Source organism: Lepisosteus oculatus, chromosome 8, assembly GCF_040954835.1.
Source record: "Lepisosteus oculatus isolate fLepOcu1 chromosome 8, fLepOcu1.hap2, whole genome shotgun sequence".
Classification (NCBI taxonomy): domain Eukaryota; kingdom Metazoa; phylum Chordata; class Actinopteri; order Semionotiformes; family Lepisosteidae; genus Lepisosteus; species Lepisosteus oculatus.
Window position 1 is genome coordinate 45,907,441 of NC_090703.1, and position 25,472 is coordinate 45,932,912.

Sequence of the window (25,472 nt, forward strand, 5' to 3'; positions counted from 1 at the left end):
GTCTTCAACATAACGAATCGGCGAATTGGTATTTTCCTTTACCCAGGACTGCCTTGTGAAGATTAGGAAGGTGTTTATCGAAGCTTGGTAAAAGCCTGCCTGGCGATGACCATAGTACTCATCAATTTTTATATGAAAGTGCGGGCGTTGCTATTGAATTTTGTTGTATAAAGCAATAGCTTTTATTGTCTTGGCTTTTTCAGTGGTCAGTGTTGTGTGGTTATCGTAAAGCAATACACTTACCGTGGTGCTGGAGATGGAATTCATGAGAATGTGATCAAACATTATTGTCAAATGCTATAAATGTCACTTGGCAGCGATTTCGTACAAGCGGCACAGCAGGCCTTCAAATAGGAAACAAAGCAGTTTGAACGAGTGCATAGTATTGTCAAAACAATTTAAATGTTTGTATTCAGTATGTACCATATTTCCCACTTCCTCTTGTACAGTCTAGACAGCAGTGAGATGAAAGTCTTTGCTTTTAGAGATTTCAATTTAATTTGGTCCTGTCATTCAAAGAAAGGTATTTATTGCTCAATATCTCTGAGACCTCTGAATGTTAAGAAGGAAGCTTGCTGGAGATCTAGTTACTGAGGAATAGGAAAATCAGTTCTTAATGATGGTAGATCCCATTCACACAGGAGACTTTAAACATTTTCTCTCTTTGTGTGCTGGATTTCAGGTTTGACCAAAAGGATGACACAATCTATAATTCCTCTATGTCTGTTTTTCAACTCAGTGTGCTTTCCGTGCACAAGATAACCTTGTCAGCCCCAGAATCCTCTTCCTCCTGTTCAAGTGAACCAATCTGTCTGCTCATCTGATATCACTGTGGAATGAATCGTTCCAGATATTTCTTCTTTTTTATACCTGCTGTAATACTCTGGTGAAAAAAATAAAGAAATTGCCAAAGAAAAAACTGTGGGGGGGTTAAATTAGTTTGTTGTTTGCCTGGCCCTAATACAGGATGTGTGTCTCACAGATTTGTGTGGATTTCACTAAATCCAGTGAGTCATGTTAAGAACACAGGCTTTTCTGTGGAGATTCGTATCACTTCTAGTACTTTGCTGTCAGTTTGTTTTGTTAGTTGATTAAAATTGTTTAAACACACAAAAAGGCATAAAAATGAGTGAAAGGTTTGTTTGATGTCCTTGTCAGTGTCAGTCTGTGGTGTAGTTCGTTTTTGTTATTACAGGGACTGTTAAACCTGAAACACGTGTTTGTGTGACAGAGTTGAAAAAGCGGCGATGGGGAGAGTTTCACCTTCAGCTTTGGAGTAAACTCTGAGAGTGTTTGCGCAGAGCCTGCTGTGATTTCTTTCCTCAAGCGTTACCTGGGAAATGTTTTTAGGATGAATGCTTTTCCTCTCTTTCTTCCCGCTGTCCTGTCAATCATGCTATTTTGAATTTTCTTGTGTTCTTGTTTTCTCTCTCTCCCTTTGTGTCCGACCTCAGGGACCCACGCCAAGAAACAGGGCGAGGATTTGTCCGATAATGACGGTGATGAAGATGAAGGTATTTTTCTGGTGCTCCAAGCCGATGCATGAAACATTGAATTTTGGTTTTAATGAAAAACCTTTTTAACAAACACTGTATCCAGTATACTGTATGCTATTATTTCTTTAAAGAATATTGAAATGCACGCTTCCTTGCACTTTTTTCCTATTATAAATGAAAGAGGAAAAACAATGCCGAATGCTGTTTTTTTCTTTTTTTAAAGGAAAATTTCCATTTGTCAAGGGTTACCATTGTAATTTAGACTTGATATGAAGATGGAATATTGACATATTTCTTGTTTGCTTGAAGGGTGATCTGTTCAATTGCCCTGCGGCTGTTTAAGTAACTCTGATCACCTAACGACTGTGTTGTCCTCTCATTCCCTAATAGTCAGATCATTAAAGTCCATTATCAGAATAACAGACATTGTATGCTGGAAGACAATTAAAATATGAAATGTGTTTTTGCCTTTGGGGTTTTCTGTCTGGCATTATATATATATATCCAATTGGAGAACTACAAGCGTCAAAATCTTATCAGATAAAAATGGCTCCACTCATGCAGTACCTATGAGGAAACATGAATATGGAGAGGATCGATGAGCAGTCTCTAAGCACTCTGTGCAACTTGAAGTTCATCAGGAATGTGCAGTTGTGTTTTACAAAATAATTGAGACACTGCTGTAACATCCCGACTGCCTCCTGTACCGGTAAGTGAGTCAAGATCAGCTCTCCTTGGGACTCCAGCAGGAAATAATAAAGTCTCCGGAACCTTAAGCTGTGCGGTCAGTTTATTTTCATTTTCGATGAAAGCCCGCAGAATATTGATCGCACACAATATATCATAGCTTATCCAGAAAGCTGGTGGCATTGTGACGTCGCACGTGGCGAGCAAGGTTTCTGCATGCTGCAGAAGGAGACAGTGAGTGAGCAGATTTGTGCTCAGTGGAGCCAGTCGGGCTGTCAGTCTCACTACAGGTCATTCTCTCTGTGGGGCAGCAGTCGATCACCTGCGAAGGCGCACTACATACCTAAGGACACGTCGGCAAGCTTAGTGACAGCTGATGCTGTGGAAGAGCCTTTTCAGTCTTACATATCCATGCATCTATATCTTCAACATAACATCTCCATATTATTCCCTTTTTAATCGTCCGCACGGAAACAGTGTGACCCGTGTGCTTCTCACCCCCGTTTCTTGTTTGTTTTTAATTAGTTGTAGCTTGTCAAACAAGAAAAAACATCTATTAAAAAGAATGATTTGCTGCCCCCCACAGAAAATGGCAGTCCAGGACTTTAAAAATGTGCGCTGGGACATCATTTGTGTAGCCTGCAGCCTCATTGACTCTGAGGGGGTATTTGTGTACACGACTGAAGGAGCCAAGTACAGTGGATCTGTTACAAGAAATCTATAGTTCTTTGTTCTTGTGTGTAAATCTTTAAATTCAACAGATGATTGCAGTTTTTAAAAGTGCAAATGTCTGAGAATATCATATACCATCAGAATATGTATTTAGGCATCACACATTAATGCCTATACATGTGCTCATAGTTTTAGAAATTCATGCAGCTTCTAAGCCTGTGCCCAGGTCTGGAAGTTCTCAAGACTGACCCATTAACTGTTCTGCAGTTTGCTTATTTTCATGCGACCATTCATGTGGTATGTTACACATTATTAGAGTGTTCCTTTGTGAAAAGCACCTCCGTGTGTTACCATTCCATCTTTGGTGGCAGTTCATCATCTGGTGATCATGATAGCAGACGTATTTCAGCTGTTGCTTGTCCAGGCTGACTTAATAAGCCAGGTGCTCAGATCACCAAACCTGCATGGACCTGAGAGTTCACACTTTAACTCACTGCACTGGAGAGAAATTCAGTGCTGGGTGTAGGCCATGCTTTCCCCAACTATGGAGCCTATATCTGAGTAGAATTCAAGAATGAACCTCGAAATGGAACTGCAGTCTGGATGTACTGTATTATGTACAGCCTGGGGGAAGAAAGGCATGCTACCCGACTTGTCTGCTGCAATGAGCTCTCCAAGTCTTGACAGATGCATTAGCCTGTCTGTCTCTTGCCTCATGGATCCTCAATTTCTTTTGCGATGCAGAAATCCCATTGCCTCCAGACCACACAAATCACACATTCATTTCTTACAGTTTCAGATATTCTGACCCCTCTTAGCTTAAGGTTGTAATTTCCCTTTCTTGCTTGGATTTCAGACCACACTACCAAGCCCCGCACTTTATAGACTGTAGTATTCTGTAGAGTTTAGTTATAATTCATTTGTTGTTGTTTTTTCTCCATTTAAAACGTAATCCACCTGTTGTAGCTCTGGGATCCTTATTTAGGGGACCAGATGTCTGCATTTCCATTATGTGTAGTTTTTAATTTTGGTGTGCTACACTACTCCTACACATTCTGTTTTTTCTGTGGCGAAGCCAAAGGATGTTGGCTTGTTGTTTTGCTTGCAGTTAATATAAAAACAGTAACTCATGGAAGTACTGTAGAGTGTAGAATTAGGCTCTGAGGAGACACAAATCCATGCTGAACTCACCAGGAATCCTCCATAATAAAGTTATTTCAAAACTACGTCAAGCTGCACAGTGACGTCTTGCATCCCTACAGTTTAAACAGGCTCACAAGAAGGTTGTAGTCTAACATCGAAAATCCTTGAACCTGAAGCAGCAAAGACTGCAGAAGTGTTTGCACACTGAGGCATGGGCTCTGCATGCTTTTTATTTACGTAGATGTAATTGCCTAACTGGCCTTTTAAGGATATATTGGAGTACCTGTAGCTTAAACCATAGAATGTGGATTCTTTATTGCCCACACAAGCAGTCTCATAGTTGTGTTGCTAAAGCTCCTTTGCCTACCTCATTTTATGCTCACTGCCTGCTTATGCAGTAGTAAAAAAAAATACTTGACACCAGTATTGGTACACTGTGGGTATTAACCATGTGCACCCTGGTGCCATGCACTGACAGTAAATCAGAAATATGAAGGTGTTGAAGATCAGTGGTGTACAAGATTACAGTGCAGGTACAAAATGGCTGTGTAGCTAACCAATCTAGCACAGTGTAAGAGTTCAGAGTATATTTCCTTATAGACCTCGCAGAGAGAAACTTGCTTTTCTGCGCTTCCTGCACAGGATTCTCTGTCTCTGAGAGTGCAGCTCCGCAAAGTGAATTTCAGAGCACCTGTCCAGACCATTTTCACCGGCATATCTCGTGCACGAACACGATGGCACATGTAGAAAGTCACCTTGTTCAAAGGCTACAATGTTTCACTGAAATCAATACTGTAGTAATAAAGACACAAGACTGCGCTACCAAAAATCATAACAAGCACAAGAACAGGACTGTAGAAAATAAGCCCTTTTTGTTTATGTGGAGATTTCTTCCTTTTTAATGCTCAGGTGCTAAGTTGCAGCATCTTGAAAATGGTCCACACTCGTTTTATTTTTTCAGTGCTTATGTGTTTAGAATTCCATTGAAAACAATTGTCAGTAATAGCCACATACAGTAAGCCAATCTGCATCCACAAGTGTAATTGAGACTGGCTGTACAATAAAGTGTACAATAAAGAACAGTTTGTGCTTCTGTAGTATTACAATCCTGCTACCTTCCCTGTGCTTTGTGTTCCCCATTCCACTGGTCATTCTATTTGCTGGCACAGTACAACAAAAGGACCCTTCCTGAAAACTGTAATCATCGTCTGGATGACTGATCTGACCCAAATATCAGTAGACATTCTTCTCTGATTTCTCAAAATTATATTTTTTTTACTTATGGCTATTTTTATGTTTTGCTTTAGTAAAAGCATGATAAGTTCTAAAGTTTGCTTTTATACTGTGTATCTGGTTTAATCATTTGAATGAGGACATTAAACTTAACCATCTCTCATTCACCAGTTTAATACTCTTTAACTTTTTGAGCACTTGCTCATATCTTTCAATATAACCGTGATTCTAATCAGCACTGACAGCTATGTATTACAAGTCATTTTTGTAGATGAAATGACATAAAGAAGACATCTCCATCTCTGGTCCTTAGCTGCATATTCAAATTATTTCTTAGGAAATAGAAACACTGTGCAAGATCAATGGAGAATGACAGTGCCTTGCATGCCCACTGCCAAATAAGGACATTCATTAATGTTTCATTGTTGAGACAGTAATGCTTTTCTTTTATTACAGATGTACGTAATTCTAAAGCGGAAAAATATTAATGTCAGGTAATATACAGCAGCAATCAGTCAGGCTTAAGAAGTAGAATGAAAGAGAGTAAGAACCTGCGCTTTTATTCCAGTAGAACATAATCATGGAGGGATCTATAGTCATTGTAACCTACAGTACTTTAAGCTTCTACAGCAGGAACTCAGTCTCTTCTCGTTTTTGATCACAGACTTAATTGATTGGATTGGTTTCTGTTTAGGGTACATCTGTGCAAATGTTTCCAGCTCTTGAAAGGTCAAATAGGATTTGAAATTAGTCTCAACCCTGTATCAGTGTCTTGAGTTTGAGAACTTCCCTCATTCATGTGTGTATACTGAAATGTAACCAACTGGGCCTCTGCAGAAGGAAAAATAACTCATTGTCAGCATGTCCAGTGCCACTACCACAGTGAGCTTGTCTGAAACAGTGTCATTTCCACTGTGAGCATGCCCAATACAGTGTCATTTTCACAGTCTGCATGCCCAATACAGTATTGTTACCACTTCTCATTTTTGGTCTATACTCAGAATTGACCAAAAAACAAGTTAAACAAAGGTCTTAACAAGGAGGCAGATAAATGAAGCCATCAATCAGCACTGGAGATGTAGAGCTCAGCTGGAATGAAAACCTACAGACAGAATGCTCCTCCTGGACCAGAGTTGGGAACCACAGATTTAGAAGTAGAATATTATATCAAAATAGTGATGAATATGCAATTTTCTTCCATTCAGTAATTATTGTGTGCTTATTTGCTTATTTTGATTCCATAATGTTTTCATCTTTTGTACTATACTTTAAAGAGAAACCTTTCTGTCTTACTAAGGGCATTTTATTACTTGTGTATGTACTGTATGTAAATATACCCAAAGAAATGCCATTGTTTTTAGAATCAAGACAGGATGAAAACACACTTTTCTGTTCCTATCAGCTGTTCTGTACATGTACATAACAGTTATTAATGTTATAGTTAATCCCATTCTGAATTTTTAATATTTCAATCTGTTCCTAATGAGGCATTGACTTCTCAATTCATGGCATCGCATCCTTAATAGAAGCCTACTTTTTAGGAGCACAATCAGTTGGCAATCATACGTGCATTGTTCTTTTGTTGAACATCTAGGACAATCAGGCACCTTTGGCTTAGTGAAATTGCATATTGCAATACTCCATGTTAAATGTTTTAATTTTTGTTGGTCTTCAGAAAAGAGTACAGTATGTGCATGAGATTTTGATTTTTTCCCACTTTCTGCAGTTCTTATATACTGTATTTAGGGTCTGATTACTCTAGAACTGGTCTATTCCTGTGTACTGGAGTGGAAATGACCCTGTCAATCTTGTGTTTTTAGGCATTCAACTCTGGTAGCAAACATTGATACCAGCAGTGTTATTACCCTGTAGGTACTTTTTTTTTCAAATGCATAATACTGGTGTGCACTCTGCTCCTCCACATTTTTCTATGTAATCCATTTACCCCCCAGAGCAATATAGTGTATAGTGACAGTGCTCTGGTAGCAGGAAATAGAGTCACAGTGTGCAGCCCACCCAACAAATTATTTTACTTTGCTCAGGGAAGAAAATTAGAAAGCGTGGCATGGTGTTAACTGAATGTGACTTGTTTTTTTGTTGTGTGTAACATGTGTTGGAGCTTTAAAAACCCCTATGGACTCTATGTGTGTGTATTTGTGTGTTTATGTCCATGAGTCACCACAGGCATATAATGCTCATTTAAATTTGAAACGTAGCAAAAACAAATCTCAGCTGGGTTAGGGAAAAAAGGAATAAAGGGTCCTGTTTTAGTCGAGTAGACACAAAGTTCTCCAGACGGATGGACTGTTCTCTGTCTGCTAGTCTCATCAACTCATGTTCCTCTACAGACTCCCTGACTTGAACGCTCTTGTTTATTTTTGTTGTTGACGGTGGCATATTTTTTTATCCATTTTCTGTACCACATTTGTGCCTCGTGATGTTTTTTCTCAGAACTCCGAAGCTCTGTGAAAACACAAATCTAAACAGAAACTGCCTTATTTAATCTCAAAATCTCTTCTCTTCTCTCTTTCTCACTGTTATCTTCCAGGTGTTTTTTTTTTTCTGAAATGTTTCAAAATGCTTAGTACTTTAATTTATCTATTTGCATTCTCAGGATGGCGGATTAATCTTAGATCTTTGAAGGTACACCTTGCCTACGGCGTCAATGAGCAGAATTGTATGTTTTACTATCTATTCCATTTATGACCAAAGTAAAAGATTAGAGGGAAAGTCTTGAAGGACCATACACACCCTATTTCAATAATTCCCAAAAGGGCAGAGACAATTGTTATAGTAACTCACAATATGAAACAACAAAAGAGGCATCTGATAACTTGATCGTGACATGCCTAATCTGTTTTCCTGTTTCTTTCCTCTTTTTTTTTCCTTTACATTTGGATCCATTTGTTTTCCTGTCTTGAGAGTGCTTGGTACAGGAAACATGTAGTGGCTATTCCATTTTGTGTCTCCTCCATGCATCTGTTCCAATTTGTGTTGTGCCTTAGTGTGAGAGACTAGTGTTTGTGCAGAAATGTCTGTTTGGAATCCTCTAATGTCCTTTTTTGAAGAAAAACTCTCTCAGATACCAGATGAAGAGAAAACCCGATATCTACATCTTTATATACCTACAGTATGCTAAATTCTTAATTGAAGCAACCAGATGGTAAACCATTCATTAATTAACCATACATATTTTGCTTCTAAATATTTTGTCCCTTAAGAAATATAATATTTTGGGGCTTCCATAGAAGACACTAACCTATCATGTTTCTCTACAAAGATGCTTGACTGCATAAACATTCTCAGGACAATATGTTCAGATTAGAAAATGTTGCTACTTTTTAAGTATACGTCTTAGTAATTATGCAGGACCCAGTCCAGTTCTAAGTCAAGATCTTTTTAACACATATTTAGACTTCTACTGTGAATACATGACCTAAACGCTGGCTCATATCGACATGTCCCTGTACAAATGGAGACACAGCTTACAGATGGAAACTGATTCACTGCTCAGGCTGTTGTTTGCGATTAGCTGTTTGCTCTTGCAGATTTTGAATTTTTGTTGCTGGTTTCTATGGCAACCTGAATACAATATAGGTTTTGAATCTGAGCCCAGAAACTATCTCCCCACTCTCAAGGCTGCACTGCACAGCTTGAGAGAGAGAGACAGCCTTCTCTTAGTATTCACCACAGGCTCTGGATATCAGATCAGAAACCTTTTCTCTAGCAAGTTGGTTTTGTTTTTCTTTTTTTCAATAACTTTATCTCGTTAAACTGATGTGCACCCCAGGGAGCAAGAACACTCTACTGTACATCTTACTTTCCGGAAAAAAAAACCCCGAAATGGATTGGTAGAGGGTATGAGCCAAAAGGTATGTTTCAAGTTCAGAAAAGCCAGTATTCATCTGAATTTCTGTCAGAACATTACATCGGCTGTGTTACACATTTGTATCCTTCAGAAAACTTTTGCTGTCTGACAGAGACTTTTAAAACTGTTCTTTATTAAGCCAATTGATGAAAAAACAACAAACCAATCAAAAATACAACCAAAACGACAGAAGGTATAAGCTCTCCACCACTAATTACAATTTTTTCCCCATAGAAAACATCATAAAAATGGAAATAAATACAGCCTTCTGCTGCTTCCCAACAGTAAAAACATTGTGCTCAATGTGAAACAATTTTCTAAATACATTTTCATAGAAATCATTGCCACAAGGCTACACTTCTTTAAACAAATACGTCAAAAATGTATAACACAAAAACTCTGATCTGATCCTGCTTTTCACCATCCCCTCAAAGAGTGAAATATTTTCATAGTTTGGGCAAAGGACTCGAATTGCAGAAGTACCTCTCCTTGATGCACAGAAGTAGAGAGCGCAGAATAGATGACAAGAGTTTTTCATTTCTGATCACATTTGTTGTCTTCCCCCCCCTTTACATGGCTGATAATGCCCAGGCAAATCGGGAAAGCACACCCAGTCTGGGAATTAACTGAACAGAGGGAAGTGTTTCTCTCTGCTGCTGGTATCTGAGAGGGCTAGTTGTTGGCCTCGCTGTTGCGTTGCTGTGTGGAGCGCGCGTTTTACCGTCCGCCGGCGAGTGTGTTAACGGTGGCCACTCTTGCAGACATCCGAGACACTGGCGCCAAACCCGTGATGGTCTTCATCCACGGAGGCTCCTACATGGAGGGAACCGGGAACATGATTGACGGGAGCGTTCTGGCCAGCTATGGCAACGTCATTGTCATCACACTCAACTACAGAGTCGGGGTCCTGGGTAAGTGCCTCTGCTTTCTCGGCCTCGCACTCACAGGCCCAGCCCTGTGGAGAACCCCCGCTGCTTCCACGCTGTTGGAAACCCCTGATCACGGTGTGCCAATCGTGAATCCACGCCAGCCTACAGTACGTTAGAGATCGGAGTCATTCTCAGTTCTTGGAGAAATGCATGAGGCTTCCCTGGAAATGCAAAATGTTGGGGTCAAATGCACTTGACTGCAGAGTTACAGCTGTAATGCTAACAGGATTTAATGAAGTGAAACTGTTGTCTCCTAATAGCTGTTGATATCCAATGCTGATCAGCTTATTTTGCATTCGTATGAATGCTTGCATGGTCATGTCCCTTAATATTAGCATTCCCGAATTATTCATTTTGATGGCCTACATTATTTTTAATTTCCCTCTTAAAACACCACTGAGATTTCCAAACAACCGAAGCCACTTTTCTTTTCTATTCTATTTTTAGGATGTATTATTTTTATTTGGTCTCTTTTTCTATGCGTGTGAGATGAACTTTTCATTTTCAAACTGCATGTCATTTTGGGAATGTATTCTTTTCTGACACCTGGTTTAGTAAACGATTTGTTGAGAAAGGTACACTAGATCGCCTAAAAAAACCCAGCTACATGCTGCAGCAATTGTGCAGAGACCTGAAGAAACCAGGAGTGGAGGGTGGTGGGTGAGGATTGGAGAGGTAAGGAAGAAAGCAGGAATCCTCCTGTTTGGGAGGTAGAGAGATGAGGGAGAAGGGACACTGAGGGAGAGAAAGAGCCGTGCTGACTGACTGGAATGGATCTTCAGCTTGCTTCTCAAGTGTGATCTCATGATAGCTGTAGCAGCACATGGAATCCGAGCTGGACACAGCCTAGATGTTAGCCCAAAGGTAAAGCATGCTTTTAACTTCCACATGATAATAAAAACATAATTTAAGAAAGCTCTTTTCATCCAAACAGCAGTGGACAGTAAAATAGCTTTAAATATAAATGAAAGAATCAGGCAATGTTTTCTATGTATGAATTACAGGAAAATGCCATTCAAATATCAGGAGGTCCTTTATGTCACAGAAGGTTGAGGGAGTCTGGTACAAGGTGCAATGGTTCCTCTCATTTGTAACCTTCATTACAAATGAGATGAATATAAAATAGAGGAACTACAGGAGTTCAAGTTCTTAACAAGGCCCACAGTTCTTACGACTGTTGAGAGTACAAACAAGATGAGCATCAAAGAATCGCAGTGGCTAAGTGTGTGATTTATCAGGTCATTATTGTGAGGATGAGCCTTACAAGGCCTTGTGGCCTTAAAAGTCAGGTGCAGTAATTAAAGTCTGTGAAATTCAGTGGGAAGCCAATCAGGGATTTTGAGACAGGGGTGATACAGCACCTTGCATAGTTGCAGTCAGACCCTTATATAGCTTTCACATTTTGTTGTGTTAATGATGGCAGACATGACAATTTGATATTTGATATATACACAACCTGCTCCAGGTTGTATTCAAAGCAAAAAATAATAATAATACTACAGAAAAGACATGATTGCGTAAATATTCAAACATTGGTCGTGGAAGACCCCTTTTAATGTAGGTGTACAAGATTGCTTTCATGGGCCACACAATAAGCTGATTTGCCTTTGTCTTTGTGCATTAATAGTGGTTCTTGTGATTTCAGAATAAACATATCTAGCTCGGTGAGGTAGTGAATTCCAAGTAAAGACTCAGCCATGTAGACTAAGGGGTTCATATCAGGGGTAAACTCATCGAAAAGCACAGATCTGGAGAAGGGTGCAAATCATATCAGAGAATAAAACAGCAGTTTAAAATATGCATGCATCAATTTGTAATTTCACAGAATGGGAAAAATCTAAGAAGGGACTGAATACTTTTGTATACAGTATATTTATCGGCGTGAGACCTAGTCAGAACATTACAGGTCAATTCAGTGAGACACATTCATCAGTGTTGTCCTCTTTTCGTCTGAAAATTGTACAGAATCTTAGATGATAACCCCTCCCTCATAGCTGGAAATATTAAATTTCTGTGACTGACATGTGTTTGGTTTTGACAATTTGCGTTTCCAACTGAAAGTTGTGATGTCCCATTCTGCTGGTCGATAAAAGGCAGAAAACAAAGCCACTGAGGTACAAGTAAGTGATACAATATTGCTAAAATTGATGAGGAAAATGTGATTATTGCTCTGCTTTCCCCTCCTATGAGCATCCTGAAGTGCAAAAAAAAAACATTTAAATAATCCTTTAAAACACTTCTATTTTGTGCACATATTTATTCAGAGCACTTGACCCTGTCAGCTCAAATTCTGCCCACACAAAGTGCAAATGCCTGAGATCTAAACAAAATTCAGCACCCTGCCACTCTCCGCTCTGTGTGTGAAGAACTGTGATGCTTATGAAGTCCACTCAGTGGCTGCCAGTTTCTGTGTGTGGCCTCCTGGCTTTGTGTAGGTGGACGGTATCCCTGGTGAGCTTAACTAGGCAAATACCATCCTTTCACACTTTCCCCACTCTGGCATGCTGGGCGTCCATCTGATGGGAGTGAAACAGGGATAATGTGTTTCTGACACCGTACCAAACTGCATTAACACTTGTACAGAGCACCCATTACTTCCTAGCTTCTCTCTGTCAGTAGAAGTGTACAGATCCCCCTGGTATATTCTTGGCATCCACCAGCCACCTTTAGCTAGTGTAGGGTAAGACTACTGTAGTTGCACTTTTCATTAGACCGGCTAATAAAATCAAACACTTCCAGATTTGGTTCTCAATGAGAGTAGCTCAAATAATGTTTGATCTAGTACAGATCATGTCTTTCATACAGAAGCATAATATTTTAAAATGAGGGTGATAACAGCTTTGGGTGAGTTTGCTGCATTGTGCAGAAATGCATTGTAAGGTTTTGTGTTTGAAAACAGACACTGCATCCAAATCAGATCCTGTTGTTTCTTCTTCCTTGGTCTTTAGAAAACACAATGGAGTGCCAATTCCTGTTGTGCACAAACTGTTCTCAGTCTCCTAATGTTTCCGTACGGATAATATGGTCTTCTGCTAGTGGACCAGTTCGTAGAAAGAGAAGAATGGAGGCTGACACAAGAAGAAAGCAAAAAGTAACCTTCTGGAAAGAAATCCTCTTCTAAAACGTCTGACACTTTACCCTCCAGGATTTTTCTAGACCTTGTTAATTAGAATTTTCTCAATGACATTGTTAGAAATTTGATTTCAATTTGGAGCAGAACAATACCAGACCAAAAAAAAAAAAAAACCTAATGGAAAAGGAGAGATCATTTAATTAAGAAGCTTAAAAGAATGGTGAGAAATAGACCGGCCCTACTGAATTAGAGTAGATAACTAATATGAAATAAAAATGGGCAAGGGAATTATGGTTGTGACAGACTCTGAAAATGGGAAAGCTTCACATAAATTGCATAAAGTACCAATAAACACCAGGCGATGTTGTGAACAAGTGTTTGAGCCAAAACATCTATCTGCTATGAACAAATAATTTCACACAGGGAATATTTAAATCGATTTAACATTTGCTTATGGAAGCTAAATGGTTAAAAAAAGGTTTAATGTATATAGAGAGAAGAGAGAATTACGTGGGGAAAACGGCTTGGTAAATGAGGTTAGAATTTGTGCCTAAAAAAAGAAAGTAAATTAAATTTTAAATTGAAAGTGGGATGAGTTTCTGGATTTCCATTTTACAGCAGTGTTAATATACAGCTAGGGAACTCTCTACTGAGTTTCTTCCCTACTGTTTATCCTGCACTCGGTCTCTTCGTCTCCACGGACCACTGAGGTGTTGGAGCACTTTTATCCTGTTCTGCTGCATTTCCCTACCTTGACAGGGGTTTTGGGTCCTCTAGGGTGGCTGACTTTCCTAAACAAAGAATCTAACATCGCTCTGTAAAAATGGCTTGAATCCAGGTGCTAAGTAACCAACACTGTACATCACGATAATGCTTACCCAGATTCTCTTGTCCCCTTGCGTTATGTTGGTTATTAATTTTCTAACAATTAGGCATGTACCGGAGATCAGTGAATTAACATATCGCTGAAAATGACCTAAACACAGATCTAAATCTAAAGGGATTAACACTTAGTTAGCTTATTTCTTCCTAATAAAAGCATGACTTCCAGGATTGCCAAATTGGTATACTATACAGGTTTAATGTCAAATATTACGAACGAGAATGTAGAAACATTCCAGCCCGGGACTGAATTCTGCATTTTTGTGATATTTAATATTTTTAATTAGCTAATAAAACACCAAAAGGAGCATTTAATTGATTAAATGTTAACTGATTATAAATTGGTATCTGAAAGTACAAATTTAAGTATTTTCATAAATGTAATTCCTATATTCAACAAAGGTATGAAACTGCAATACATTTAATCTGAGAAAAGGTTTTTGTTTGTTTTTTTAAACCTCATAATTCCAAGGGTGCTGGTCTGGGTTGGCTGTCTGTTCCCTTTAGCCACAAAGGACAGTGGGAATGGAAAAGGGGTTGCTGGGAGCCAAGCATGTACCCAAACAGGAGATCTGTTTACTTCAGCTATTGATTAGCATGTGGTGAAACAGTGAAAGTGATGCACCGTCGCTGAAACCGTGTCTCTTTAATGATGTGTAATGAGTTCCAGACAGAGGGGAGTATCTGGTATCACTGCTCTTTATAAATATAATTACTCATCCGCTCTCCAGAGCACGTCAATTTCCCCATCCTTTGGGGAAGACTTAATTACTGTTTCCCGCAGCATTAGACATTAACAAAACCTTTTTCTTGCCAAAAAACAAGGTGATACTTTTCGTTTTAGCTGTCTATTAGCATGTTGGACCAAAGATGTCTATAGATAAAAAAGACTTCAAAATTCAACCATATAAAAGCCATATAAACGATATTTCTACCAGGACAGTGCCAACTTCTTACTGCTTTTTACTGCTGTAAAATAAGGGAGTAGTGACACAACAAATTGAGCTAAATGTGTGCATGTATCTCACTGGTTTTAAATCATTCTCCCAGAAATAAAGGTTTTGTTACGTTGAAATGAAGGAGAAACGTCACATTTAAAAAAAACAATGTTTGGAGAAGGACATATGTTTCGTTAGGGTGGGAAAAATCTTTGGGTTTTGCACCGGGGCAGTAGGTTTTGCAGTGAGCCATGAATTTCATCATTTCAGAAATTACGCGAATAAGGATGATCCACAAATAACAAGGACTCACAAAGTGTCAGGAAACAATAACAAACCGCACCAGGGTTCTCAGTCATTGCCGACGCTAAGACATCAATGACGTTCTTTTTTTGTAATTTCCTTATTTGAGTGGTCGGTCTGGAAACATTCCTATACAAACAAATCTGCGTGGTCTTGATACCCTCTGCTGAAAAACAAACTTACAAATCTGTGGTGAACTAGCTATTTGCCATTGGTGCAGTGAACACACACTTCATAAAAGAGGGTTTATTGAAATAGTTTTAACTTCAAGACTACCTGGGGTAATGTTCTTAAAATTGCAGCTCCAGAAAGAAACAGAAAAGTACCAATCATGCTTGATCTGCAATGTGTCAGTTATTAAGATTCAAGAGACATTGCCAAAGATTTCTTGGCTTCGTTGGCATTTGGATGATTTGATACAAATGAAGTAGCTGAGAAGAAAACATTTACTCATCCTATTAATGTCAGAGTGCAAATTATTGAAATAATGGTTTTCATAAACTATTCCACTGCAACTCATCGGTGCGCTCAAATTGTATCGCAGATTACAGCACGGAATATCAAACAGTGCCATTCCACAGCCCAGGAAGCAGGGCTGGGTCAGGTGGTGGAATCTGCTTTTTGGATTTTGCAGTTTATTAAGTAATATTTAATGGCTACGGCAGTAATAACCTCTACCTGTTCCTTAATGCATAAGAAGTGGCAATCATTCTTGTGCTTTGCTATGCTAAATGAAGTAGCCTGCTGCCCCTACTCTTCAAATAAAGGCTTTTCTTTTATGCTCCACTTTCCTTGGAGTACAATTGTTATGACAATAAATCCATAAGGAAAAGTAAAGCAAATCGACTGTAAATGTCAGCTTCTTTAGTTTTTGTTGGGTATTTAAAATACAGTTATAAAGGACAGAACATTTTTAATTGGTTTTAATGCAAGCTTAATGCCAGATTTGAACATATCTATCATTTCTCAGCCACAAACACTGCTTGATGAAATTATGAAGAACCGACTGCATGAAAATGAGAGACCGAGTTAGTTTTACTGCTCATTTTTCAGACAATAAAGCTTAAATAATTACTCTGTTCTTCAGCAGAGATTGCAACTGGGTCTTAACACAGCTTCAAAGGCTTCAAAGCTTGTACCTAGTGTACCAGCTGTCCTCAGCCAGAGCCTTCTGAAGCATTGCGTGCCGAGAGGGAAGCTTTAAACGAAGTGGTTGTTGTTGGTAGTTTGTTCCCACTCTTTGCAAATCGTCTTTCAGTTCTGCGTTTATATTTAACTCACAAGAGACTATTTTTGTGCTCTGTACCTACCATTTGCCCTTGCTTGAGAGGCAAAGGGTTAGCGCGTTTTTATCTTTTTGTTTTTTAAAAAAATTCTTACAGGTTTGTCAAAACAGCGGAAGCCACACAAATGCTTAGAGGCATGGCCAGGCAAAGCTTGATGAGTGAAAGAGACCACTGGGACTCAATATTCTGTCAGTGATGCACTGCAGTGTTTTAAATCCATAGAGAGAGGAAGACTAAGGATGCAAGAAAACCAGTGCCATCCCAGTAACATTTGAGGTGGCTGTCATAAGGAGCACTAGAAATTAGAGCAACTAATATGTTATTGTGCAGTTGAGTTTTGAAAAAAAAAGGGGCACACTGGTATATTTTTCTCTTTCTTGAACTGCATCTCAGTCAGAAGCACTACCTAGTAAGAAGTTGAGAAATTCCATTTTCACTTCTGCTTCCAAAGTGTCATCACCTCTGGGCAAAGGTGTTGATGGGCAAAAGTGACATGCTGTACTATTACACCATTGCGCTTGTTGGTGGTAGGACGTTAGCTGGCATGCTCAACATGGTACACACCATGACAAAACTCTGTATAAGCCTGTGTCCGATTCACACACTGCATCCAGTGATGTTTTGCCTGCTAGCATCAGGACTCCTGTGAAAGGACAGAGGGGATAGGAGAGGGAGACAGAGGTGGGAGGTGTTGGATTGGGGGTTCCAGGAATGCAGCATGTTGAATAACCAGGGTGAATAATCTCCAGGTCAGCAGCACATAATCTGTGTGGGTGTCAGCATCCAGAGGTACCCCAGAGACTGGCACTAAACTGGAGAGATTAGCAGCTGCCTCCTTCTTCCTGGAACGCAATTCTCCAGAGTGGCAGAGACCTGCTTAAAAGTCAGGAAGAGCTCTCCAGAATGAGAGCAGTAGAGATATTCCTAAAGAACGCTGTGCTTCAGTGTGAGAGCTGTGTTCGGTGCTCTATCTACTGCTGTCATTCACTGTAATTTCATTAAAAATAGCAAGCATGTTTGCTGTCAGGCGGGATGGACGTAAAAGGAATTGAAATCCAGGCAAGTTAGACAAATATATGTGTATCAGCTATTGCGAATTTGTCGTACAGGCGCTTTAGCTTCTGTTTACACAAAGGCAATTTTGAGGAATGAAAGAGTGTGGAAGGTGAGAGCAAATTCTCAGTCCCGTGGTAAAAGACATAAACAGATTTATTGCAAGGGGTCAGATGGCGCAACACGCAGGGGTGAAAATGAGCATTTTCTGCTTGGCTCGCCTGTGCTTTTTACAAGATCAGCCGCGTCTCACGACCGCGATTTCCACGAGTGCACTGCAGAGAGAGCCATTCCTCAGCTGCACCCAACTGCCTGTGCAACTCATCGGGGCTCAGGTGTCGCCAATGAAATTAAGCCCCAGAAAGATTAGTCACAGTGCCACACCAGGCTTCATCCACTACCCTGCAATTGCTCCCCCAGTGTGGGCACAGAACATTCTGAAGAGCTGGTCGTTCAGTTGGACCGTGCCCGAGAACTTGGGTGTTATTATCAAGAAATCTCCTCGTTTTTCGTCAGCCCGATGGCACAGGTGGAATAAAGAGAACAACCCCAGCATCCCAGTGCCTCGTTACGCTTGACTAAAGTTTCCTTTTCCTCATTTGCAGAAGGGAAAAGCAGGAACAGGCTCAGATGTGCCAGGCAGAGTATTGAGGTGGGCTGTTTGTGTCAGCTGTTGTGCTGTAGTTTGCCACCCTCTGAACATTCACCTAGAGAATTCAGTCAATACTAATCCTGCAAAAAATATACATAGTCAACAATGTCCTGTTAGTGGGTAATATCCCTTGGTGGGGCCTAATGACTCTTGCATAAACATTTGTTCCCCAATGTATGTCCTGAGACATACAGTACATATTAGCTACCTGCAATTAGCCTTTACCTTAAAATGTCACTTAATTCAATTCATAATATCCACTGGCAGGGAAGAATTGAGGTCCAATAAAACTTCAAATACATTTGCTTTAATCAACCATATTTATTATTATTATTATTATTATTATTATTATTATTATTATTATTATTATTATTATTATTTATTATTATTACAATTATTATTGTTGTTATTATTATATTATATTATATTATATTATATTATATTATATTATTATTACATAATTATTATTCTTATTTGAAATTATTTAACAATCCGGTTTCAAATACAGGGTAACAGTCTACAGCGTATAATATGTTTGAACTGAAGCCACACTTCAGGATGGACCAAAAAAAAACATAATCAAGACTAATAAACCCCAACTTTGTCATTTAAAGAAGCAGAGATGTGTGGTTTTACTTCATCCCAGGACTCCATCTCATGTTCTTGTTTTCGTAATTAAAGATTGGGATTGGGAATAGGTGGAGAACCAGTCTGAAACGTGTGCATGTATTTTTGCATAGACACTGCTTAACCTGCCTACAAAAGCGCTTCAAGCAAAAATAATTATTGGTTTAATTCTGGGGAATAAGAAGCTTTTAATTTTTTTAAAGCATAATTTTTGCCTTTTTGTAAGCTCCTTTCAGTAAGCTGGGTTTTACCTGTAGAAACTCATTGCTTGTGCTTTTCTGCAGAAATACCCACCTCTCCCAGAAATAAACCTCTTCTTCAGCTGCAGCTTTTTTTTTTCCTTTTTAAAATGGGTCCAGGAGGGATGCAGGGATATTTTTAAGCCCCTTCTTATGGGAGGCTCTCTTCCTCCAGAATAAAACTGCACTCAGAGGAGAGTGTGCCTCACAGCCAGCTCATCAGTCCTCGAAACAGCTAAAGGACACAGAGGGGAAATGGCAAGAGAATTGGAACAAGGTGTATTTCTTTTCCGAACAAGTGTTCTTCATTTCTGTTTCTGATGTTGCTGTTTTTTTTTTGTTTTGTTCCGAGTCCTATGGAAGGAGATGGGGGTGGGGGCAGAGGCCTTGTTTATCATGAGGCTTGTTGAGCTGGGCAATGGCGAAGTCAAGGCAGAGTGAATATACTGTGTGTACCATGGTGCGCTGAATCTCCTGCCAAGAGAGATTTATATCTGCTCTATAACGAAGGCTCGCCGCTCTCTGTCTTGTTAGAAGATTAATCACCGTTGCCGCGGCGGCAGCAGTACTCGCAGAAGGGCTCAGGCCAGCAGTACGTTATCCTAACAGGTGTGAGTTTACAGCCGTGCTTACCATGGTGGCATGTTTCTGCTGTGTGCCAGGGAGGTGTGCGGAGGGCCTGGCGATGGAGTGGGAGTACTGGGAGTAGCAGGAGAGGGACTCAGAGCAGCACGCCGTACTGTGCCAGATCTCTGTGATGAAGAGCGAGAGAGCATCAAACAGAGGCTTTGATATGACAGGCTGGGGCTGGGAAGAGAGCAACATGTTCTTATTCCACAGAAAAAGGGATGACACAGTTCCTAGCAGACTTTCCACTAATGAAGTGAAATGGGGCGAAAGTGATGCGTGCAGCAGAATTGCATATTGAGTTTGAGAGATTGTTTTGCATTGACTTTTAGCTCAACTGTAATGTGGCATCAGTTTAGCTAAAAAGAAGCATCACTCACTGAGTCTCAGATGGAGCGCTTTCCTATACACAAGCTCAAATTAACATGGTATATAATAAGGCGACAAAAAAAGAGAATGTCAACCTGCATGGAAAGGGTACATATTGCTCTAGAGGGTTTTTTGTTGTTGTTGTTGTTTTCATTAAACATGGAGTTTACAATCAAGGCTGTATTGCTTTGTTTCTCATGATTCCAGGAAAGTAATAGCAAATCAAGTCCCTTGTGTTGTGTTGACATTGGGCAGTGGTGGGTTTTGAGATGAGGGGAGGTACAGTATGCTGTGAATTCTCCTATAGAAGACCTCTGGGAAAGCATGGGTAGATCAGTCAAGATGGAGACTCTTGTCTGAAGTATATTATCCTGAAAGGTGTGGACCAATTGGTATAAGAGAATCATCTGCTTTTTGGGAATGGAGGCAGATGATGACTGACCCTGGAAGCATCATCTTCCTGGTTTTTAAACTATCATCAGTTAGACAACCCCCTGAAATTAGTATTTTTTTTCTATATTATAGTGTAGCACTACAGGGGTCACTGGTTAGCCCCTATTTGTCTTTCTTTACAAATCTGATTTATTTTTTCCTCACTTGAGTCATCTTTACTCTTCTCACCATTTGGATGTGTTATTATTAGAATGACAATGGGGATGACGGGTTTCTTATTTTCCTTGGATGCTGTCTTGGTGGTTGGTCTACCCCTCTCTCAGTCGGTTATCAGCAGGGCAACTGCAGTCCACGGCCATTATCTAGAGGTTTCAATTTATGTCTTTACATTTTAATGGAAAAATATAGTACCACTATATCAGGAGGAAACCAGCAATAATCTAGCAGAATGTTCATATAAGAAAGTGATCTCTACTTAACCTTGAACTGGGTTAAAAATAGGCTCCTGTTATTCCCCTGTGCTGTTAAGTTGCTCCTGTGAAAACCAGCTGTGCCACATCTCTGTGTGTAGAGTGATGAAACAAGTTCTCCTGCAGCTGTTGTCCTCTGCATTCCTCTCTCTCTCTCATGCTTTCTGCTGAGTGCTACATGATTTCAGTACTGCATCATTCCAAGCCAGTGCTTAGACAATTAATGGAACCAATAATTAGTTCATTAGAACTTATAGAATGCAAAATATTTGCATTTTTGGTTGCGTGTAGGAGAAAGATGCAAAAAAAGGGAACTCTCCTGCACTGGGTTTGGAGAAAAAGGAGATTTTGATTTGATAAACACAATATATTCTTCCTCCAAGTGGAAGTTTTTACAATTGTTTTTAGCTTCTAAAGGTTGCACCTACAGTGTTTAATTGGTGAAACATGTACCAATTTCATAGCTAAAAACAAAATCTAACCAACCAGCTAGTTGAATTAAGGGTTCAGTGAAGTCTCTGTGAACACAGTTGTCACCCAACACTAAGGATCAGGATGGGCAAGACTTCCTTAGTCCTAGTCACTGTGCCTTTATATATTGATGCACTGTACTGTAGAAATACAACTTTCAAGTTTCAACATTGTAGATATCCAACACAATCACAGAAAATCTGAAGAAAAATTAAATTCAAATAATCGTACTGAAAATGTTGTTGTGGCTACGAACCTAAGGTGCATTAACACAAGCCCGGCAGTGCTGACTCAAAGGCCTGATCAGCCTGCGGACAGACTGCTGTGGGATATGTCTCCACTCATACTATAAAGCTGAGTCGGCTGTTGAAAATGAGTTTGTTCTGACTGTCTACTGTTGATGGTGCCAAAGGTGTTCAATAGCACTCTGACCATGGATCTGAGTGTCTACTAAGAAAATAAATACTGATAGAGGTCAGTAGAAAAGAGTGTCTGGACCTCGACATAACATAAAGCTCACCATTACTTCTCCATGCATGTCTTCCATCATTTCTGTCATGGGCAAACTGCCATTCATTGGAGACTACCTGTATAACATTCTCTGCCCCCCTTTCAGATGTTTCATCTTTCAGCTGTCAGTATTTTCAGTATTGTCAGTAACCCAAACGGCTCCAAGCATACAGATCATTTTTATGCAGACATACTTGTTCTGCAGTCACCATAGTCTTGCTGACAATTACGCTGTTGAATCAGGCAGATGTGACAGTCTTGACCCTCAGCTTTTCAGGAACATGGCCTTCAAAGAGCCAGTATCTCTGTTTTTTTTCTGGACTACTGCTCTGGTTGCTGAAGCAGAGCATCTCATTCTCTAGGCAGCTACTCTCAGACAGGGTGCCTTCAATCACATCGAGAACAACCAGGTGTTCTGCATTACTCAGCTGGGGCATGGTCATATCTTTCACTGTTCTTGCATTAATTACAGTCTTTTTAAATGGTTCTTTATACAGATTCTTAATCAACTCATCTTGGCAACTGAACTTGATTCCAATACCAAACACCCAGCACTGACAGTTTTATGAAATCACGTGACTTGAGCTGGGAATTTTCCTATCCCAAGGAACGATGCTATTCAAACAGTCTACACCCCAATCTGCTCACTATTTAAAATGTTAACATTATGTATTTGCTCAATGAGCTATTGATGTAAAACCTAGATGGCTGCATTTTCATTGTGCATTGGGTTATAAAATCCTTAAGGGTACTTTATGTGGAATATATTACTCTCTTGGATGACGCCCCTGATTTATTTATTTGCCTTTCTTTCTAATTTTTCTGGGTATTTTATTAAGAATGCATATTTTTTTGTTTAATTTCTTTTTCTAATCGTGTGTCTTCTAAGTTACTTAGCTTGGTGATTTATTTCATCACACCATGGGGGGGGGGTGATACTAACCTACTTCTATTGGCATATCTTTAGCTTAGAAACTACGTGCGTAATCTAGAATTCCAGAATTGTGCTTATTAGAAAATGAGTTACTTTCCACTTTTAATAAGAATAGCTCTTACGCAAGTTTATTAACCTTGGCAAACAAAGGTAAAGAGTAATAGAGCTCAAAGAAATCATGGTAAAGCATAAAGAATGGCAAAACGTGATGCAAACTGAAAGCCTTAGCAAAGCACAGTAAGTGCATGTTAGAAGTGTAGTAAAGTGTAGTAAATCTGTGAAAAAAACATGTAATGCTTTGATAAAAAAGGAAAATGTTTTCGTGCAGGAAGCTGCTCTGCTTCTTACTATTTAATACAAACTCTACGCATACAGTATAGATTTGAAATAATGGGAATAATAGTCAGTTTTTCATTAATCTGAATTCTCAAGTCCAATGCCATATTTAGCAAGAAACTGGATTTGGCAGCTGCTGATGTTAGAAGAGTACATCATGGTAGGTAAGAACGCGGAGAAGAACAAGGAGAAAAGGCATGTGGATGTCCTGAGGAGAAGCAAATGCTGCTGGACAGAGCTGCCCCTCAAACCATTATTAACACACCCCGCCCACTCCGATGAAGTATCACACCAGCCTATATTTAAATGCAGAAAGATGTGCCCACGCACATTCACTCTCACCCCACCCACTTGTTCTCTGAACACGAATTCAGCTGCCAGCCTCCCACAGCACCCACAAGTACCCCGCTGCCCTCACAGACTGCAGCCCCCTTCCCAGGACAGTGAGAGCGTCATGCAACGAGACTAATTGAAAACATAAAACGCCTCTGAGAAGCCGAAATCAAAGCTAATGCTGCAAGTAGTCATTTTATATTCGTTTAATGTATGTAAAATAGATTCTGGGGTCTGTTTTGCAATTTAACACATGAAGAAGTAAAGGGACGTGAGAGCGTGTTCATACATATGAGGGGAAAGAGAATCACAGCTGCCTGCATCAGAGGAGAATTAAAAAAAATTACCAGGGCTTTCAATTCTGAGCAATTTAAAATTGCTGCATCCCGAGCAGTCGTATCTCCTCTATTTGAATTAAAGAGACCAATCATTTAAACAGAATGTACTGACCAAGGAAATCTAAACATTTGCCTGTTATGCTCAGAGATGTTGATGTATGGTGAAACCTCTCTAAATGTTTAAACAGTAGCCAGATCGGAATTCATCCTGCCTGGATCAATCGAATGTACCACAAGGTCTAGCATGATATTGGATGGCTTCTGAGCTCCAATTATTAGAATGATATTGTGACTTGGGTCAGGGGCTTGGGTAGAATTCCAATATTACGGGAGGCAATTTGTATTGCTGGGTAGTCCTTCAGGGTTTCAGCAAGGGCACATTGCTAAACAACTCCATTTTTAACAATTAGCCCCTGACATGTCCTCCTGAACGAAGACATATAAGACCTCTTAGAATAATCTTTCCATCTTTCCAAAGCACCAAGATTAAGAGCCAGTGGTATTTTTATAATATGCACTGTGTCTGTGAAAAAGGGCTATTTTGTGAAAAGACCGATTCAAGGTATGTTTAAGTCTGGAGAAAGCAGCTGCTTCAGTCCTGAGTTCAGGGTTTACAGAGGCAGCTTTAAAGAATCACAGACCCTGGAGTGGAAGGTCAGTTCTTTGCCTTGTTGCACTCTGAAACTCTTTTGGTTTGAGATTGGTAATTATTCATACCTGTACGTGCACTGAAAGGCTGAAACAGTTTGGAGCTCCCCACCATTGTCTTTAAAAAGCTGTGAGGGTCCCACCTGCTGCCCATGAGACACAAAGCCTAGAATGGAGTCCTGTGCATTCGTCTCACTGTACTGTATGTTCCTTTCAAGAATTTTGGTTATATGCCAATGCGAAACAGTCATTAGAAAATTTCTTTGGTAGAGGAAAAAAGCTATGCAGCAATACTAAACTACTGTAGGTAACAATGTGGTGAAGCTCAGGCCTTGTGTCCTGTAGACCATTCTTAAAGCCTGAGTCTTGTGTATTCTTTCATCTTGCTGGGCCGGGGTTAATGCTGTGGCTCAGCACACACACAAACACACATCACTGCGACCTTGGTCCAAGGCTCACCTTGGAGCTCAGAGCTGCCTTGTGTTATTAAGGCAAAAAGGGAAAGAAAGGCTCTGCCTGATATCGCAATTTGCTCTCATCTGTCCCTGGATTGTGATCGCTGCCACACTGTTAAAGGGGAGGGATACGTAAGAGTAGTGGTGGAGGTCTCTATGTTGTCAGGAGCCTGGGGACTGACTCCTGTTGGGCCCTCACGTGGCTGGGCAGTGACACACACCCCCTGCAGGACCACAGGAAGCCACTCACAAGTACATTATATACTGTATGTAGAATAGAGCATTCTCCCAACAGCTCTCCACAGCCAACAGCACATTAGTATGTTCACATATACAGCTACAGTGTCCACCTTTGTCTATCTCCATACAGGAAATTTGCAAAGCAACATAGATCTATTTTCCCTGGTGTCGCAACCCACTATTCAACTCCCTGTTACACAACACACAAAGATGACTTTATCATAGCCTCCTGCGTGATAAATCGGTAATAGCAATCAGTTCTAGTGC

At 39.9% G+C, this 25,472-nt stretch overlaps 1 protein-coding gene across 5 annotated transcripts in view; it reads left to right on the forward strand.

Annotated features, from left to right (window-relative positions):
• The window catches only part of nlgn3a (neuroligin 3a), a 136,037-nt gene that overhangs the window by 60,208 nt on the left and 50,357 nt on the right, over positions 1 to 25,472 (forward strand). For 4 of the 5 annotated variants that reach the window (XM_015351374.2, XM_015351376.2, XM_006632775.3 and 1 more), the window contains 2 exons: positions 1,455 to 1,514; positions 9,861 to 10,010. In XM_015351374.2, the coding sequence (XP_015206860.2) occupies positions 1,455 to 1,514; positions 9,861 to 10,010 (210 nt within the window). The remainder of the gene's footprint in view (positions 1 to 1,454; positions 1,515 to 9,860; positions 10,011 to 25,472) is intronic. The other variant, XM_006632779.3, reaches the window with a different exon arrangement.